This window comes from Passer montanus, unplaced genomic scaffold (genome assembly GCF_014805655.1).
Source record: "Passer montanus isolate IOZ18808 unplaced genomic scaffold, ASM1480565v1 scaffold1, whole genome shotgun sequence".
In the NCBI taxonomy this organism is placed as follows: Eukaryota; Metazoa; Chordata; class Aves; order Passeriformes; family Passeridae; genus Passer; species Passer montanus.
In genome coordinates this window covers 2,697,809-2,713,942 of record NW_024356504.1, presented here as the reverse complement: position 1 = coordinate 2,713,942, position 16,134 = coordinate 2,697,809, and the positions used below count along the sequence as shown (strand labels likewise).

Sequence of the window (16,134 nt, the reverse complement as noted above, 5' to 3'; positions counted from 1 at the left end):
CTCTCAGGTTCTAAAGGGATACAAGATCCAGGCCTGGCAACAGCCACACGTGATCATTTGCCTTTGCCTCATCCTACTCAACATGGCTGAAATGTTTATCTTAATTTTTCTATCACAAGCCCTTTTCTATTTGCCCAAGGCAAAGGTGGGTTTTTATAATGAAAGACATTTTTCTTTTGGGTTTTGGGAGATAGTTTTTTTGTTTGTTTTACTTATTTCTAATGGGAAAAAAATCAAAGGAAATTCAGTTGACATTTGGAAGTCATCCTTTGTCAGAACTTGCTAGCTTTGATGAGACCGAATCCATAATTGCTGAAAAATTAACAGTACAGCTGCTAATCTTGCCATGATTGTTTGTAAGGGGACACATGCTGTTCAGGCTACATATATTTGTAAATAAGGCACAGAAAAAACATGGGCATTATCCTTTCCCAGGTTTTAAACCACTGTTAATAGACTTGTTAATCCAATGAAGAATTGAATTTTTACAGAATTAAAATGTATTAGCCTAGTGAATACAAAAGGGGCAGTGAAGAGCATTTACTCACAGGGTAAATCAAGCTCTGATCAGCTGATCATCAAAACATTATCTGATTTACATTTCTATAGCTTATGACCAAATGAACAGGAAATTAATTTTGGCACTAGGTTCAATGATACTCAAGTCTGCTATGCTAGAAAGAGACACAAAGCTGCTATTCATATTGAGACCCACCACCCAATACAGGACAACACAGATGATTCCTTGATTTATTTGCCCCCACACTGATGGGTAAAGCATCCATTTTAAAAGCTCCCAAAAAAAGCAGTAACAACCTTGGCACTGACTTTGTGCAACTCATCCTCTGGTGTGTTCACAGTTGGCCTGTACAGCTGCTAAATTCTGTTGGAACAGATTTGCTACCTGTAGGGGCTGTTGTTGAGTTGTTGTTGAACTGAGTTGCTGGGTTTGAGTACCACCAGTTTCTTTTTAGGTTAAAACAATGTTTTTTGTAAAACACTGGTTTTCCTCTGTAGAACATCTCTGCTTTAGCTGACCACATTACAGTAGCTGAAGCAATTTTTTTCATGCCATGGCACTCTCCACACTTTCCTCCAAGTATTTTGCCCAGTGAAAACAGACAAGAGTAAAAACTGGACAGTGCCCTTTGACATGGTACTTTGTTATCCTGCCTAATGCTATTGAGGAGAAAATTCCTTCTCCCACCTAATGCTGCTTATTTATTTATTTATTGGAGATGAATCCATGTTGCTTCAAGAGGCTTTTTTCTGTGAGATAATAGCAGCAGCTCTTCATAGATCCATTTGTTGCCGTGGTGATCTGCCTACTCCTTTTGTTAGTCCGCCTCTGCTTCAATAAACCCCCTTCCTGTTATCAGCCTGGTGAAAATGTCTGCAAGTTCTTCAGAGCTAATAAACAGCATACATCATTCCTTTCATCTGATCACTATAGTGTGGGGCAGTAGGAGAGTGAGAATGGCGCATGAATTGTCCAGCTGCACTAATGGAACTCGCAGTGACCCTCCCCAGCAGCCCTGAGCGCCACAGGGCACTGCCTTCAGCCGAGCCGGAGGTGCCCGGCCTCAAAAGCTGCACCTCGTCTGGAGCACCGGCAATGACCTGCCTCTCGAAACTAATAATGCACAGCTCTCGGTGACCTGTTTCAAAGTTGCTGGGTTTAAAACAAGCTTGAGGTCTCTTCAGTGTTTTCAGGCAGCTAAAACAATCTTTTTTTTCCTTTGTCTCCTGTCCCTTATGCCTCCTAGGAACGAGATGGAAAGACACTTCTTGGAGCTACTGCAGTTTAATATCAATGTTCCTGCCAGTGTTTATGCCAAATACTACTTTGATCTTCGCTCCCTAGCAGATGACAATAACCTGAGCTTTCTGCTGGAGCCTCTCAGTAAAGAGAGAGCACAGAAGCTGGAGGTAAATGGTCTGAGAGTGGGTGAGCAGGGGACTCCTCTCTCTTGTACGAGTTATAAGAGCATCTGTTGCTAATCATGTTAAGTGGCAGTTATAAAAACTAAAAAGCTTTTAGATTAGTGTATTACAGGGTAATTTAACCCTTTTATAAATACAGTTAGCACTTCTAAAACCATGCATAGGCTAAGCTAGAATTCTGAGGAAAGGAAGGGTTTTGGAAGAGATTACAAAAGTCTGGCAGATAGCAAAATAAAATGGATGTTGTTTTGGGAACCGTAGTTCAGCTAGGCTACTTAAGATTGAAAGGATTAGTGTCATATGTAATGGATTGTCTGTCCTTCCCTGGTCACAGTCTGTATTCCAAGCACCTAGAGACAGTCACACTCAGACCCTTCTAAATACTACCAGCTGAAGGTTCCCACTGCATCCCACTGCACAGCTGCTTTTAGATTTAGCGGGAGCACTCTTACTGCTCTCATGGTTTAATAAACAATTTGTCTGGGGGCAGCTGCAGAAATAAGTTGTGGCTTCCCACCTTTACAGAGAAGCGTTGCTTTAAGATAAACTTTTGGAATAGCCCCTTGCTGGGAACCCTCCAGCACGCCCAGAGGAGTGTAAGTGCAGATGACTGTCCCCCAAGGGCTGCCCTTGTGGGGAGGCCCCGCAGCCTTCTTGGCGCAAAGGCTCATTTTAAAAAGCTTTAACTTCTGCAGAGTCAGTCTTCCTAGTTGCTGGAGATATGTAAGACATTTTGAAAATATACAAATTACCTGGGGTCCCAGGGAAATTTCTTGTTGGATCAATGCAACCTTTCATCTGTCCAGGTTTAATTGATGACTCTGCATATTGTTTTGTTGACCTTTCAACAAAAGCACTACCACAGGCCCTGTACACACTGATACCACAGTCCCTTTCAGAGAGGGGTGTGCTGCAGATTCTTGGCTTATATTGTTCCATTGTCCACCCCAGTAATTCTGCTAAGGGCTAGGGATTTTATTTTGTCCCATAAGTGCCTGAACTTCAGGAATAAGTGGGATCCCTCCTGGTCCTTTGGAATGAGAGGTATGATATGCCTATGAATTCCTCTATTTCAAGTTAAGCAATGCAGCTCTTCTGCTTTGTCTCACCCTTGTTACTTGCACTTTAAGCTAACACTGTCACTAATTGTAAATGTGGTTGTAGGGCAGTTCATAGTCCACAGGAAATTGTTTACTGAACTGCTCAGTGCCAGGGCATAAGTGGATGATTTACAGACTGTGAGCCTGTTTTGTTTCTTCTTTCTTAGTATTTGGGGGCTTGGTATTTAAAACCAGAGTAATTTTCAGACCACTATGTAATTTGCTATCGTGTACTTACTAATGCATGTGTATTGGACATTTTGGGATTTAATTCTAAAATGTGATAAATATTTAGACTATTTGCTAAAATTTTTAATTCTACTTTTTGGTTAGAAGCATATAAGCAGCTGATAGGAGCCTGTATAAAGCAGTGAATTAGTGAATTCCAGAAACTGAAAACTGATTTACACCATATGGGCAACTGGGGCTAAATATGTCAACACAGGTTGCTGTGTGATTGATGTGCTAGCATTAAAGCAGGATGGAGAGTCTGTCTGGTCTTGCACCAGGAGCTCATGCCGCCAGTGTCTCAAAGAATGCCACTCTTGAGCCAAATGCATGCCTCCAGAAGGTCGGCAGAAATAAATGTAAATAATTATTTTAAAATACACTTAGCACTTTATTCATGCTCAGAGTGCTTTTCACCTTTTGAACTTGCAGAACACTGGGCTGTGCTGAATGGGTGCTGCCTTAAAGGGAAGGTGTAGGCTTGTAGCTGATCACAGGACTCTGAAAGTTCATCTGGTGATAGGTGGTAAATTATTAATGGAAGTAAATGTTCAGGGCTGAAATTCAGTTTGACTTTTTTATTACAGGTATCCTTATTAATTTGCATTGATAATGCCTGAAGACTCCAATCAGAAACAGGCCTTGCAGGGGAGGAGACAGTATTTTTTTGACAATTGTGTTATTAGGATTTAAATAATTAGGCTTGTTGCTAGAGTGGATAGATAAGCAGGGCAAAGGCAAGCCAATAAATGGATGAAAAAGCAATTCAACACTAGATTGTCTACATGTGCTAATATTTAATTGCTATAATAAAGTACCATGGCTGCCCTCCCATCTCAGATCATGGGGGTGATCCTGGTAAGAAAGAATATGTTGGGAGTGAGGGTGTAGAGAAGGTAAAGGCAAAACAGACACCCTAATAGAAATTAATTTCCTTGGCTTGCTTGCCCTGAGTGGCCAAGGGTACAATGCCCAAGGGAGCACAGAAACCTTTTCTCCTCAGAGAAATGCCTGTGTGTGTTTCTGCATTGTTAAAATAAAATTTTTGTGCTGCTGTGTGCACTAGACCCAGCTACTGGGGTGATTTTCAACGTAACTTCCACAAACTTAAGTCTGAAATGGATCCAAGTTTTTCATTAGATAGTGAGACTAGTAAAACAAAGAAGATACTTGCATGTGGAAACCACTCACCTTCTTTTGGCTCATGTTTACCTGGGGACAGACCCCATTACTATTTTCCCTCCAGAGTAGTCCTTATTTATTGTCATTCTGGATGAAAGCCAGAAGTGTCACTGCTGCAGAGCACCTGTGCTGTTGGAATTGCACTTGTGAAACCTGCCTTGGAACGTTCAGACTTTCCTAATGCAGGCTTTCCATTTTGTGTCTGTCTGTGGTTCCAGGCAATCTCCCGGCTGTGTGAAGACAAATACAAAGACTTGTCAAAAGCTGCTATGAGACGATCTTTCAGTGCTGATAACTTAGTTGGTATCCGCCGTTCCAATGCCATCCTCTCCTGAGGAGAGAGCAAGGTGCAGCACCAGGAGCCAGCACGCCCAGGAGCCGGAGGAATGCGCCACTCCCTGCACGCGAGCCAGCGGTGATGGTGTCTTCCAGCACGGGCAAGCCAGAGCCAGCCAGCCAGGGGAGCCCAGGCCTTGAGGAACATACTTGGTGCAAAAGACAAGACCTTTGTCAAATCAGCTCTCTCCTCCTTCTAATGTGTCCAGAGGTGCAAAAACAAACTTATCTCCTTCTCTCCCCCACAGACGTTTGCTTACTATGTAGGCCTATAGCTGTGAACTCTTGAGGTTTTTAATAATAAGTAGTTTTAAATTTTAGAATTTAAACACTAACCACATGACTATAGTTACAATGTTCTTCCCTCCTCTCCCCTGTCATCCAGAGTCCTCACTGCATTTGTATTTCAGGTCAATGCAGTGTTAACAAACACAACACATGGGACTCTTAAAGTATAAAGCCACTCTGGAGCTGAAAACAGTAGCATAGACACGTGTTGATGGCTTTTCCCTGGTTTGGCTACTAAAAGCTGCTATTATTGGTGATGTGTTCATACCAAGAAGCTGCCCAGCAGGAAGGAATTCCATCTCTGCACCCACAACTTCACTCCAGTAAAGATTGTCAAAAGACTTTGAATGTTTTGACTGGGGGCAGAGAGATACGGTTTTATGTATTGTTAAAATGTATAGGGTCCATGCTGCATTTCTTGTGAATTATGGTGCTTCTCTCATTTTCTAATACTTATATTGCTCTGGAAGAGATGTAATCTGTGTATTTTTCTGAGGCATTGAATGAAAAAGTTGGTCTGGAAACATCATCACCATCCCAAACAGTGTAGCAATCCAGTGGTGAATGGCGTGTGTGCAGCACTGCTTCTCTGAGTTCTACTGCAGATCTCTTGTGCTATATACAGTGAGTTCCTAAAGCTGATATTGTGCATCCATCTGGCTCTCCTTGGGCTTCAGTTTCCTGGGAGGAAGTTACATTCATAATGAGACAATAATGAGTTTGAGAATCCTGGACTACCTATCAAGGTAGATGGCAAAATATTGTGTTCAACTTATCAAATTATCAAAAAGCTTTCTATAAACCTTTTTTTTTTTTCCAAAGTGAATTTTATCTTGTGCAACTGCTCTAGAGGCTTGGGGTTTGCTCTTTCTGAGACTTTAGAACAGAGCTTACTTTCAAGCTCTGAAACTGAACTCTAAACAGGATAAGTATTATTGTAGACTCTTCCTGTTACAAGTCTTTGTAGTATCTTCCCTTCTTGGATCCAAATAGGTTCTAGGCAGTGTCCTAGGGGCAATCTCCCTCCGAATGACACGGGTTTTGTGCACTTCCTCTTACGGCCAAGGCCCAGAAATTTACACTGAACAACAAGTCCATCTGCCTTTGGGAGTGGGGCTGTGTGAGTGCCACCATCAGTGTGGCTGCACTCAGCTGTTCCAATGATGCATACAGCCTTTTGCAGTATGCAAATGTGCCAGCTCCTGGCTCCCAAACCCACGGGACTTCGCACTTCAGGTATTGATCACAATTCAATACTGAAAATAACACTACATCTTCAGGTGGTTTTCCTTTCTCATGTTTGTATTAAAAGAAAAGCTAATAAACTCTATTTTAATTAAAGTTAAAGGTGAAGGGTGTGTTCTGTACAGCTGTTGGATTCCACTGCCCCTCAGAAAAGGAGGGGAAAAAAAAAAGAAAGAGAAACCCCAGTGAGGTGTGTTAAGGCCTCTCCATTCCCCACAGCAGCCTGTCACCTTCATTGGTCCCATGGGCTGGCAGTGTCCGGGAGCAGGCAGCAGCCTCCTGGGAAGGGTGCAGCCCTGCATGGCTGCCCAGATCTTCACACATGCTCTTTGGATTTAGAACTTGACTTGGGCTGCTCAAATAAAACCACTCAGTGACAGTTTCTTTGCACTTCAGTGGGCTTTAAGTAGAGCCAGTCTCTCTGGAGGCGATTTGATGGTTTTTAAGTCCTCCCTTGAGGAGCACTAAATTGGAGGCTACAAGTGAGCAGCTCCTGGATTGACTTGTGACCTAATTGCTAAGGAGCTTTGCTTCCCTCAGCACGGCCAGGTGCCTTCAGCTAGTGTGGGATCTGTCTGGTGCTCTCGGCTGTGGGGCTGCTCCAAAAGCAGCCACTCACCGTGAGCTGCTCAGCAGAGACTGGGGCCACTTGCTTCCCTTTTTTTGCCCGATGAGATGGAGACTCTTCCTGATGATCTGGATGGCAGGTGAATGGCGTCCCGAGCTGATGGCTGCTTCTGCAATACATCCTGCAGGACACAGCTACTATGAACCTAATTTTGCTTTGAATATTACCTGGCTTTAGTTTTGCTGTAGCCCAAAGCACATTGTCAAAGGGATTTTGATCTGTTCAGCAGATACTAAGCAGGCCTGAACTCCAGCTCAGCTTCTTAAGAGGAAAAAAATAGCAATTCTGTTTACCATTCTGGTACCCCTAAAAGAGTTAGATTCTGGAAAACAAAGCTAATGTATTTCTTAGCTAAACAATAAAAAGTAAACCATACAGCTCCATTTTGAAGTGCTGGGCAGTGTTTCAGAAGGAATTGCAGAGAGGTGGTTCTGCTGGACAATGAACTGTGAAGGGGAAATACCCTCCAATTTGCACTACTCCACATGCTGGCAACCCTTTTCTCAAAGAGTCAAAAATTAGAATCATGATAATTGAAATTACAGAGACTGTTATCAATCTCTGCTCCCAGGGGAGAGCAACTGGCTATGGGATCAGTGTACCTTGTTTTTCTTAATCCAATAGCTGAATAATATTTAATCTATGTTGAGGTGACCTCTGTCTGCTTTCAGTTCCAGGGTAGCACTCCCCATCTGGCAGTAAATGCTGTTTGCAGAGACAATAGCTAAGTTATTGCCCAGCAAGAGTGGTGTGAGCACCAGCCAGACTAGCAGGAGCAGCGTGTGTTAGCAGTCAGCAGGGGCAGGAGGGTATGGAAGTGTTAGTGGGCTACAACCCTACCCCTTCCCTTTGTGTACAGGGACTGTGTATTTTGTTTCCAAGGGAATTTTATGAGAACTACTTCAGTTTGGGTTTGGCAGTTAAGAGGACAGGCACTTGAGGGACGGAATAAATGTCAAGACCACTGCTCCTGGATAAGAGTATAGGTGTCAAGCATACCCTGAGCAAGCAGAATTGGACAGAAGAGCCATTGAGGCAAGAGCTTGCACAGGAGGTTGGCAGGAGTGCTCAGGGCAGGGTGAGCTGCTCCATTCACAGCGCAGCACTGGGCAGGCTGCAGCCCCCGGCCTGTCCTGGCATTTCCCACAGCACCGTAGTGCAGGACTGTGACACAGCTGATATTCCATATTATTACCTGGGAAAACTGTCCTTGCACCAAATAAGCTTTTTGTCAGCAGAGAGTGAATTACAGAGTGCTGCCAAAGTGACTGTAGTGCCCTTACTAACACCCACCCCCCAATGGGCTGGCAAAAGAGCACTTAAATGGCAGAGCATGGGCCTTCTTGTCTTTGCATTAGGCAAGTCTCAGGCTGCCTTCACAGACAACGCATTTTCTGGGTGAAATAACCACTTTGGCTTTTGATCAATATTAAAAGCTATTTGAAGAGCCACATGGTCCCCATGCCATGAGACACTGCCATTCCCCATGCCACCCAGCCTGAACTTGTGCTGCATTTGCACTGCTCAGCCCTAGGGAAGCCGGTGACTGCCTCGAGGGTGGCTTAAGTTGACCAAGTGGAACCTGGAGAGCACAGGAACACAAGCATTAGTCCAGCCGTGTGGGGTCACCTGTGTGCTCACGGGGACACAGTCCTGCAGGTGATTCACACACTGCCTGCAGGAGAGGCCCTTCCCTTGCTCAGAAACAGTGGCTTGAGGTAGGCGGTGGATGGCAGTGCTGCCAAGCTCCTGTTTACCGAGGAGCTGAGGACACAACAGCTTCCTGGCAGGCAAGAATGACAAGGCTGCCAGCACAGTGCTGGGGTTACTTCCGGGAGCAGGCAGTGAGTGTCCACAGCTCCCTGAGAGGAACCTGATGCTGAAATGGTTCATGTCCCTTCCACACCCCAAAACTGCTGCCCTTCAAGCGATAGGATCAGCCCCAATGGTGTGCTTTGCCTGTACTTGAGCATGGGGGGCAGATCCCTGCAGAATCAGGTGAGTCAGGCCCTGGGACTGTCAGGTTTATCACTGGGTGCTGGAATGCTGCTTCCAGGTAAGAGATCCTATCTGGTGGGACCTGGTGTGTGCCTACACACCTAACTAGATAGCAGAGTCCTGCACCATTAGTCACCACGGAGCCAGCCTTAACCCCTTGCTGTCCCTCCCCAGGTGCTCCCCGCAGATGGAACCCAAACGGGCCGGCGTGCAGCATCCTGCTTGGCCAGGAGCTGTCATCTGCTGGGCCGTAGCAGTATCCAAGGCCACCTCCTCAGGGCCACAGGGCAAGGGACACGTAGTGTGCAAACTGCAGAACGCCAATAAAAGTTGATAGTTAACCCTCTTTTAGCAGCGAGGCGTGACCTTGGCCCGTCAGGGGAGTCGCTGTCAGCGCGGTCACGGGCACAGAACCCAGCCCAGGGCAGAGCCTGGCACTGAGGGCACGGATGTGTGCCATCCTCCGTGCCAGGGCCAGCGCTGCGTGGGGCTCGTGCCCATGGAACATGCTATTCCTGTGCCACGCAAGTGCAGTTGCCTCACCAGTTCCCCACGATCCCCGGCGATAAGAGCCCTGCTTGGCCTCCAGCACACGCCTCCCCCTCCCCCCCACAGGTAAGCTTTTAAGGTAATAAACACTCTAACAGAAGCAGAAGTAAAGAAAACAACACACATTATTTTTTATCCTCATAAATAACTAATCTTGATACTTCTCTTTGAATAAAATTTCTTCAGCTTTTCACATAATATAGTACAGTTATTTAAGCAACATTGAACAGCATCGGTAACGGAAGAGGCAAAACCCAACACGTAAATTGGCTACAGCAGACAGGGCACACGGCAACGGCTCCTTCCCCCCTCCTGCCACTTGTTGCTGAGAAGCCAGGCTCAAACACGAGTTGATTGTATTACCCTACCATTACATCAAAGCTGAAAATGCTCTTGCATTTTTCAATAGGCAACGGTTTGTAGCTAATCTTGGATTTCTTTACACAGTCAGTTGCACTTTGGAAAAAACAAAAACAGCAAAATACCACCTGTGACATGGTTTTGTTCATTGTATTGCATGATGTGTGTTTAGCTGTATCTACAAAAGGCACTAGAGAGAGAGAGGAGTCCAGCAAGGTGTGGACGTGGACTGGAGGAGGTTGGAATAATTTAATGCCCTGGATTACAGCACGAGACTACCCACGGTGTCTCTGCGCCCGACCTGCCTCACTGCTGAGAACACACCTGTCCCTAACCTGTATCAAAGGTCACTACGGCTTCTTTATGTACAAATTAGGTATAATACAACTATTTACAGTGTGTAACACAATATGGTGCAATTCTGTCCACAATAAAGCACTCCAACATGCTGGAGGGGGTGAGCCCTATTGCAAGAGTGCAGATGGGTGCAGCTGAACAGTCCCTGGTGAGCCCTCCATCCTTGCACCTCTGTCCCCTCTATCCAGGACTCCCCAGAGACACCCATGCAATACCTTTATCCGGTGATGAGATTGAGAGTTCCCTCACTTCCCAGGTTTTGGTTTTAAAATGAGGTGGAAACCTTTTTAACTGAAGTGGTCCAAAGGTGTTAAGAACAACCTCAGATCCTTGCAGTCCTGCAGAAGCAGAGCCAGCAGTTGTTCTCCAGTGCTTGAGCAGCTGGGTCACAGTGCCATGCTTGAAGGAGGGCACAAAAGACTCCAGTAATGGCTGGGTAGTTACATACATCACATGCTTAGGGCAGGTGGAAAAAAAAATTAAAACCCAGGTGCTTTCACAAGTGGCCAGAGGCAGCCAGCCCCATCCCGTGCCACAGCTGGAGCCCCTTGCCCTGGCTGCATTTAGTGACTTTGACAACAGGGCCCCCCCACCATTATTCTACTTACTGAAACCCAGCTGTCACCACTGCTTAATGCCAGGCAATGGTTCTGTCAGTGCTCAGCTGCTGTCTGATCCAGGGAAGTGAAAAAGGCTTGGAAATTTGGAGGAAAAGAGGTATGAGTGCTCAGCTAAGTTTTCCTTAATTAACTGCTCCCTCTCAAACCTGGTACTCTCTCTAGCAGAGGCAGAGCTTTGAGAAAAGCAGCAACAAGTATTGAAGCCGACTGACTGGAAAACCCAGCTGCTGCTCCGGAGAGACAGCCTGCCACCTGGCTGGGACACCCCCGTGCAGTCACTGCTCGCTGCAGGCCTGCAACCACCCTTCAGGGTTGGCTGTGCACGCTCAGCTGCTGTGCCACATGCCACAGCTGCCGGGCAGGACACAGGGCCTGCCTCCTTGCCCCAGGTAACCCAGACGGGACAGGGGGACCGAGGAACTGACCCCACTGCAGAGGCGAGTGGCACCGACCTTCCCAGGGCACAGGGCAGCGCAGGAGAGCCCCGCTCTGGGTGCCAGAGCCAAACCCGTGCTGGGCCGGCAGCCTCAGCGCCCGCACGGCCCCTTGTGCAACCCCCCGGGCCGAGTGGCTCCATGGCAGGGCAGCTGGCTGCCCCTCGCAGGGCAGGGAGCCGCTGACACCCAGCTGAGCCCAGCCAGGCAGCTCCTGCCTGCTCCGAGCCCCTGACTGGAGGGAGCCCGATGTGCTTGCCCAGGGCAGAAGGGACGGCAGGGGATCACTGGTCCCTGCCTGCCAGCAGACAGCTGGGACCCTGTCCCTGTGGCAGATCCTCTCCATGGCCCTTTCCTCCTGCTCTGCCACCACCCATGAAGCCCCCGGCCCGCACAGCTCCTCCCCTCCTGCTCAGTGTGCTGCTGCCTGGGCAGGGCCAGCGGCTGCCTCACACCAGGACCCCCAGGCTTCTCCTCCTCCATATGTGGTGTGCCTGGGGGCTCTGGGGGCTCTGAGGGCAGTCTCCTGCGCTGCCCAGGGCACCCAGGGAAGCAGCACCCCCTGCTAGCTCTCCCTGGCCCACTCTCTGGGCTTTAATGAGGAGCTCAGTGGCAGTGCCAGCCCCCAGCTGGGGTTGGGGGCCACCATCTGCCCTGCCTGCTACAGCTCTGCCTTTCACCCTGGAAGCAGCAAGACCTGCCCAGAGGCTCGTTGTGGAACACAAATCAGTGCTTGAGGGCTGACTGCCACCTGACTGGCCCACAGGCAACAGCATCCCAGGACCCCAACCAAGATGTGGGACCCCAAATGGGGCATACATGGCAGTGCCAGGCTCCAGACCACCCCGTCCCTCTGCCCCAACATAGTTGGCAGCACCTCCTCCTGCCCTGCCTGGCGCTGCAGCTGCTCTGTGCCTGTGGTCCCAGGCAGCACCATCACGGTGTGGCTGAAGATGCCAGGGGTGGCCCAGCTGTCACCCCCTCTTCTGTGGCCCAGGGTCTTTGCAACCCTCTCCTCCCTGTGGCTGGGGTCACTGAGGCTCCCGCTGGTCACACATGGGACAGTGGGACCTGCTTGTGGTAGGAGGCCATACTGGGCAGCACTGTCCTGCCCACCAGTGCCGGGCTGGCCTCACCGTACACAGAGGCGCCCGCGGGCTTCCTGGCCCGGCAGCAGCGGGTGCTGAAGCGCCTCCAGGACTCGAGTGTCTTGCCAGACCAGATCCAAACGCCAGAGGTGATCCCCACCACAAGGCACATGAAGTACTTGAGCATGAAGACAGCATAGTCAGGCTTGGGGCGGTGAGCGTCCCCCGGGCAGGAGCAGTTCTGTGCCTGCTCCCAGGCCTCCCGGTTGTGCTGCTCGTAGATGTAGCAGGCGATGACGATGGTGGCAGGCACGGTGTAAAGCACGGTGAAGATGCCGATGCGGATCATCAGCTTCTCCAGCTTGTCAGTTTTGGTGCCGCCCTGCTTGATCACGCTGCGGATGCGAAAGAGCGAGATGAAGCCAGCCAGCAGGAAGAGGCTGCCGGTGAAGAGATAAACCACCAGTGGTGCCAGCACAAAGCCCCGCAGATTCTCCAGGCTCTGGTTGCCCACATAGCAAACCCCAGCCACCGGGTCACCGTCCACAGAGCTCAGTGCCAGTACAGCAATGGATTTGGCACTGGGGATGAGCCAGGCAGCCAGGTGGAAGTACTGCGAATAGCTGGCAATGGCCTCATTGCCCCACTTCATGCCAGCTGCCAGGAACCAGGTGAGGGACAGGATGACCCACCAGATAGAGCTGGCCATGCCGAAGAAGTAGAGGAGAAGGAAAACCACGGTGCAGAGAGCAGGGCCTGTGGTCTCGTAATGGATGTGGTGGTGCTCCGGGTTGCAAGCCACATTGGCGTGCCCTGCCACCAGCCGCACGATGTAGCCCAAGGAGACGAAGAGGTAGCAGGCAGAGAGGAAGATGATGGGGCGCTCGGGGTACTTGAAGCGCTCCATGTCAATGAGGAAGGTGGCCACGGTGGTTGAGGTGGAGAGGAAGCAGAGGATGGACCAGAGGCCAATCCAGAAGGTAGCGAAGGTCTTCTCATCCTGGGTAAAGTAGGGCTGGTAGCAGGGGATGGCACAGTTGAGTACCTTTCCAGTCCTGATGCGGTTGTACAGCGGATGGGACTCCTTGGAGATGGGGATCAGGGGCGCCTTGCACTTGCAGGTCTGACCACAGTCCAGCCCTGAGAGGCGCTGCCCATCGAGTGGCGTCAGGTTTTTGGCCAAGTCCTTGGCAGGGCGCGTGGGCTTCCCGAAGAAAGGCGGCAGGGTGGTGGCTTCCGTGTGGTTGTATCCCATGCAAAGCACCTCGGAGTCCCCCAGCACCGGCAGGCTGTCACAGCTCATCCTCTCGGGCCAGGCAAAGCCGTACTGCTGCATGATGGGCGAGCAGCCGGCCTTGGCCCGCTCGCAGACGGAGCGGCAGGGGGGCAGCGGCTTCGAGTAGTCGGACAGGCAGATGGGGGTGTACATGCTGCAGAGGAAGAAGCGCAGGTCCGGGGAGCACTGGATCTCCACCAGTGGCCAGAACTGGTGCACCTCCAGCCCAGCCTCGTCCTGCGTGTCGTGGTTGAACTGGTTGGGCATGTAGGTGAGGTTGTAGCCGATGCCCTTGCACATCGGCACCGTGATCTCCTGGCACACCGGCGCCTTGGAGGCGGCGCGCCCCGCCGCCGGCAGCCCCAGCAGCAGCGGCAGCCCCAGCAGCAGCGGCACCGGCAGCCCCCGGCCGCCCATCGCCGCCGCGCGTCCTACCGCACCGCGTCCCGCGGCGGCGGAACGCCGCACTGCCCCGGCCCGCTGCGCAGCCGTCCCGCTGGGTCCCCGTGCGCCAGCGCTCGGAGTCCCGCGGCGGCCCCGGGGGCAGGCGGCGAAGTGAGAAGATGACGGTGCTGGAAAGCACTGACTGCTCCGCATCTGTGCATCGCCTTCCCCTCTTGCCCGCCGGGGCCCTCCCGAGACCCGGGACCCTCCGCCCCGCAGCGCCGCCACGGCCCGGCCCGGCTTCCCCGGCTGGGCGCGAAGAGCCAAGCGGCGGGAGGAGGAGGGCAGGCGGTGCCCGCGGCGCTGCTGCCGCTTTTCCCCTTCCTCCTCGGGCCCTTCAGCCCCTCTTCGCGGGAAGGGGCCGGGGCCTCGCCCGCCGTAACGGGACTGGGACGAACGGGGAAGCCCTGGGTAGGGGAAGGGGAGACGTGAAGGGGTTCTGACCGCTTTGCCCTACTCTGGCCATGGCACATCAGCCCGGGCACAAGGGGCACTGTAGCCTCAACCGGCGCTGCCCGCGCCCGGGCTGTCCCGTGGGGCAGCGCTCCTGACTCCCGGAACGCTGAGCCTCGGCGGGAAGGAAAACCGCCCCTGTCCCGGCGCAGGCAGCTGCGCTACCACATTCCTGCCCTGGATTCCGGTCGCCATCCTCTCCACCAGCCCTTTTCTTCCCGCCCAGGCGGGCGGCAGGCGCTGCAGAGACCGTGCCGGGGCACAGCGCTCTGCCCAGCGCCCTGGGACCGCGGGCTCCTGCCAGAGCCACCGAGGGGGTCGCGCTCAGCTGCCAGCAATTCCAATTCTCCAGTCCATGCATTCGTAAACACCGAAATTGCCAGCCTGATTTTAAGTGCTTCCCTGAAAGCCCTGTAGCCCGGCATGATCAGGGCACACAGGGGAACAGACCTGCTTCAGAAGTCAGATTCGGGGGTCCAGACTGCAGCTGCTATGGCAGAGCCTTATTCTGGCCAAGGTAGAAGGCTGCTCCCAAGTCCTTGCACAGGAGCTACTCACTCCACCTCAGTGGATGTGGATGGAAAGGCATTTTAGACCAGAGTACTTGCACCCAGCCCTGCATCTACTAGTCAAGACATACCCACAGTACATCAGATAGACACCTTGCATTCAAGGCCTGGTGCTGGGGAACACCAGCACCCAAAATACCCCTACCTGCACCAAAGCTCACAAAGCAAATACTCAAAGCACGACATAGCTGCTGCCTTCCTCCCAGAAGTAAAGCCTGGCTTGCTTATTGCTCTGAGGCCAGTGGCTGAGGTACCCACAGGCAGAGCACTGACTGCTGATGACCAAAGTCATCAGTCATTTTAAGGCGAGAGACCTCACAATCACCTCTGAAATCCACATCCACCCAGACTAGGCATGCATATTACTTGGCACTGTCAACTTTGATGCTTAACATTTTTTTTAAAAAAGGGAAAAAAAATCTTGCATCCCTATACCTCTTTGCTTTACGCTGTAAGTTTTCCCTGTAATAGAACTATACAGAAGAAAATTATAAGTCACATGTTCCTTTGGAAGACAGTGGCATATCCTTGTAGCAGGAGTCATAACTTTTAATTCTCCTCAACAATGAGTTCTGTGAACTAGCAGCCCAGCAGAAAGCAATCACAGACAGTTTCATTATGGCTGTCAGTTGATTATCCAAATTATAGCTGAGAGAAGAGGGCAGCCTTTTTATTATCATCATTGCTGTACAATTAGAAAATGCTGATGAAGCTCCATAAGAGCAGAAATTGTCTTTTTTTGTTGGCATTTTTCATTTTTATAAGCATTCTCTTGGGCAACATCTTCGTTTGATTTGACACACAATGGGGAATGGGTACATAAGTGGGAAGGGAGAAGATAAGAAGGGGAAAATGGGGCAGCTCTTCATTTCAGTTAATCTATCAACTCTTGCAGCCTGGTTCAGGTTTTGCCACTCCTCCAGATGTATCTAATTCTTAGAGCCTGGCTGTAAATAATGCTGCATTTGCTACACTGGGGACACATAAAATCCAATTAAGAGCCAGGTAGACATCTGTTGGCTTGCTCTGTGCTTC

At 50.3% G+C, this 16,134-nt stretch overlaps 3 protein-coding genes across 4 annotated transcripts in view; 1 reads left to right on the top strand and 2 right to left on the bottom strand.

Moving 5' to 3' along the window:
* Positions 1-6,419, top strand: part of CCNYL1 (cyclin Y like 1) — a 33,296-nt gene extending 26,877 nt beyond the window's left edge. The window contains exons 10-11 of the mRNA XM_039698438.1: positions 1,767-1,929; positions 4,673-6,419. Of these exons, the coding sequence (XP_039554372.1) occupies positions 1,767-1,929; positions 4,673-4,789 (280 nt within the window). The 3' untranslated portion in view covers positions 4,790-6,419. The remainder of the gene's footprint in view (positions 1-1,766; positions 1,930-4,672) is intronic.
* PLEKHM3 (pleckstrin homology domain containing M3) overlaps positions 1-16,134 on the bottom strand; it is a 128,205-nt gene that overhangs the window by 25,912 nt on the left and 86,159 nt on the right. The gene's annotated exons all lie outside the window — the stretch shown is intronic.
* Positions 9,624-14,105, bottom strand: FZD5 (frizzled class receptor 5). Its single transcript, XM_039700937.1, has one exon. It carries the CDS (start codon positions 14,048-14,050, stop codon positions 12,320-12,322), a length of 1,731 nt encoding a protein of 576 aa, XP_039556871.1. The 5' UTR covers positions 14,051-14,105; the 3' UTR covers positions 9,624-12,319.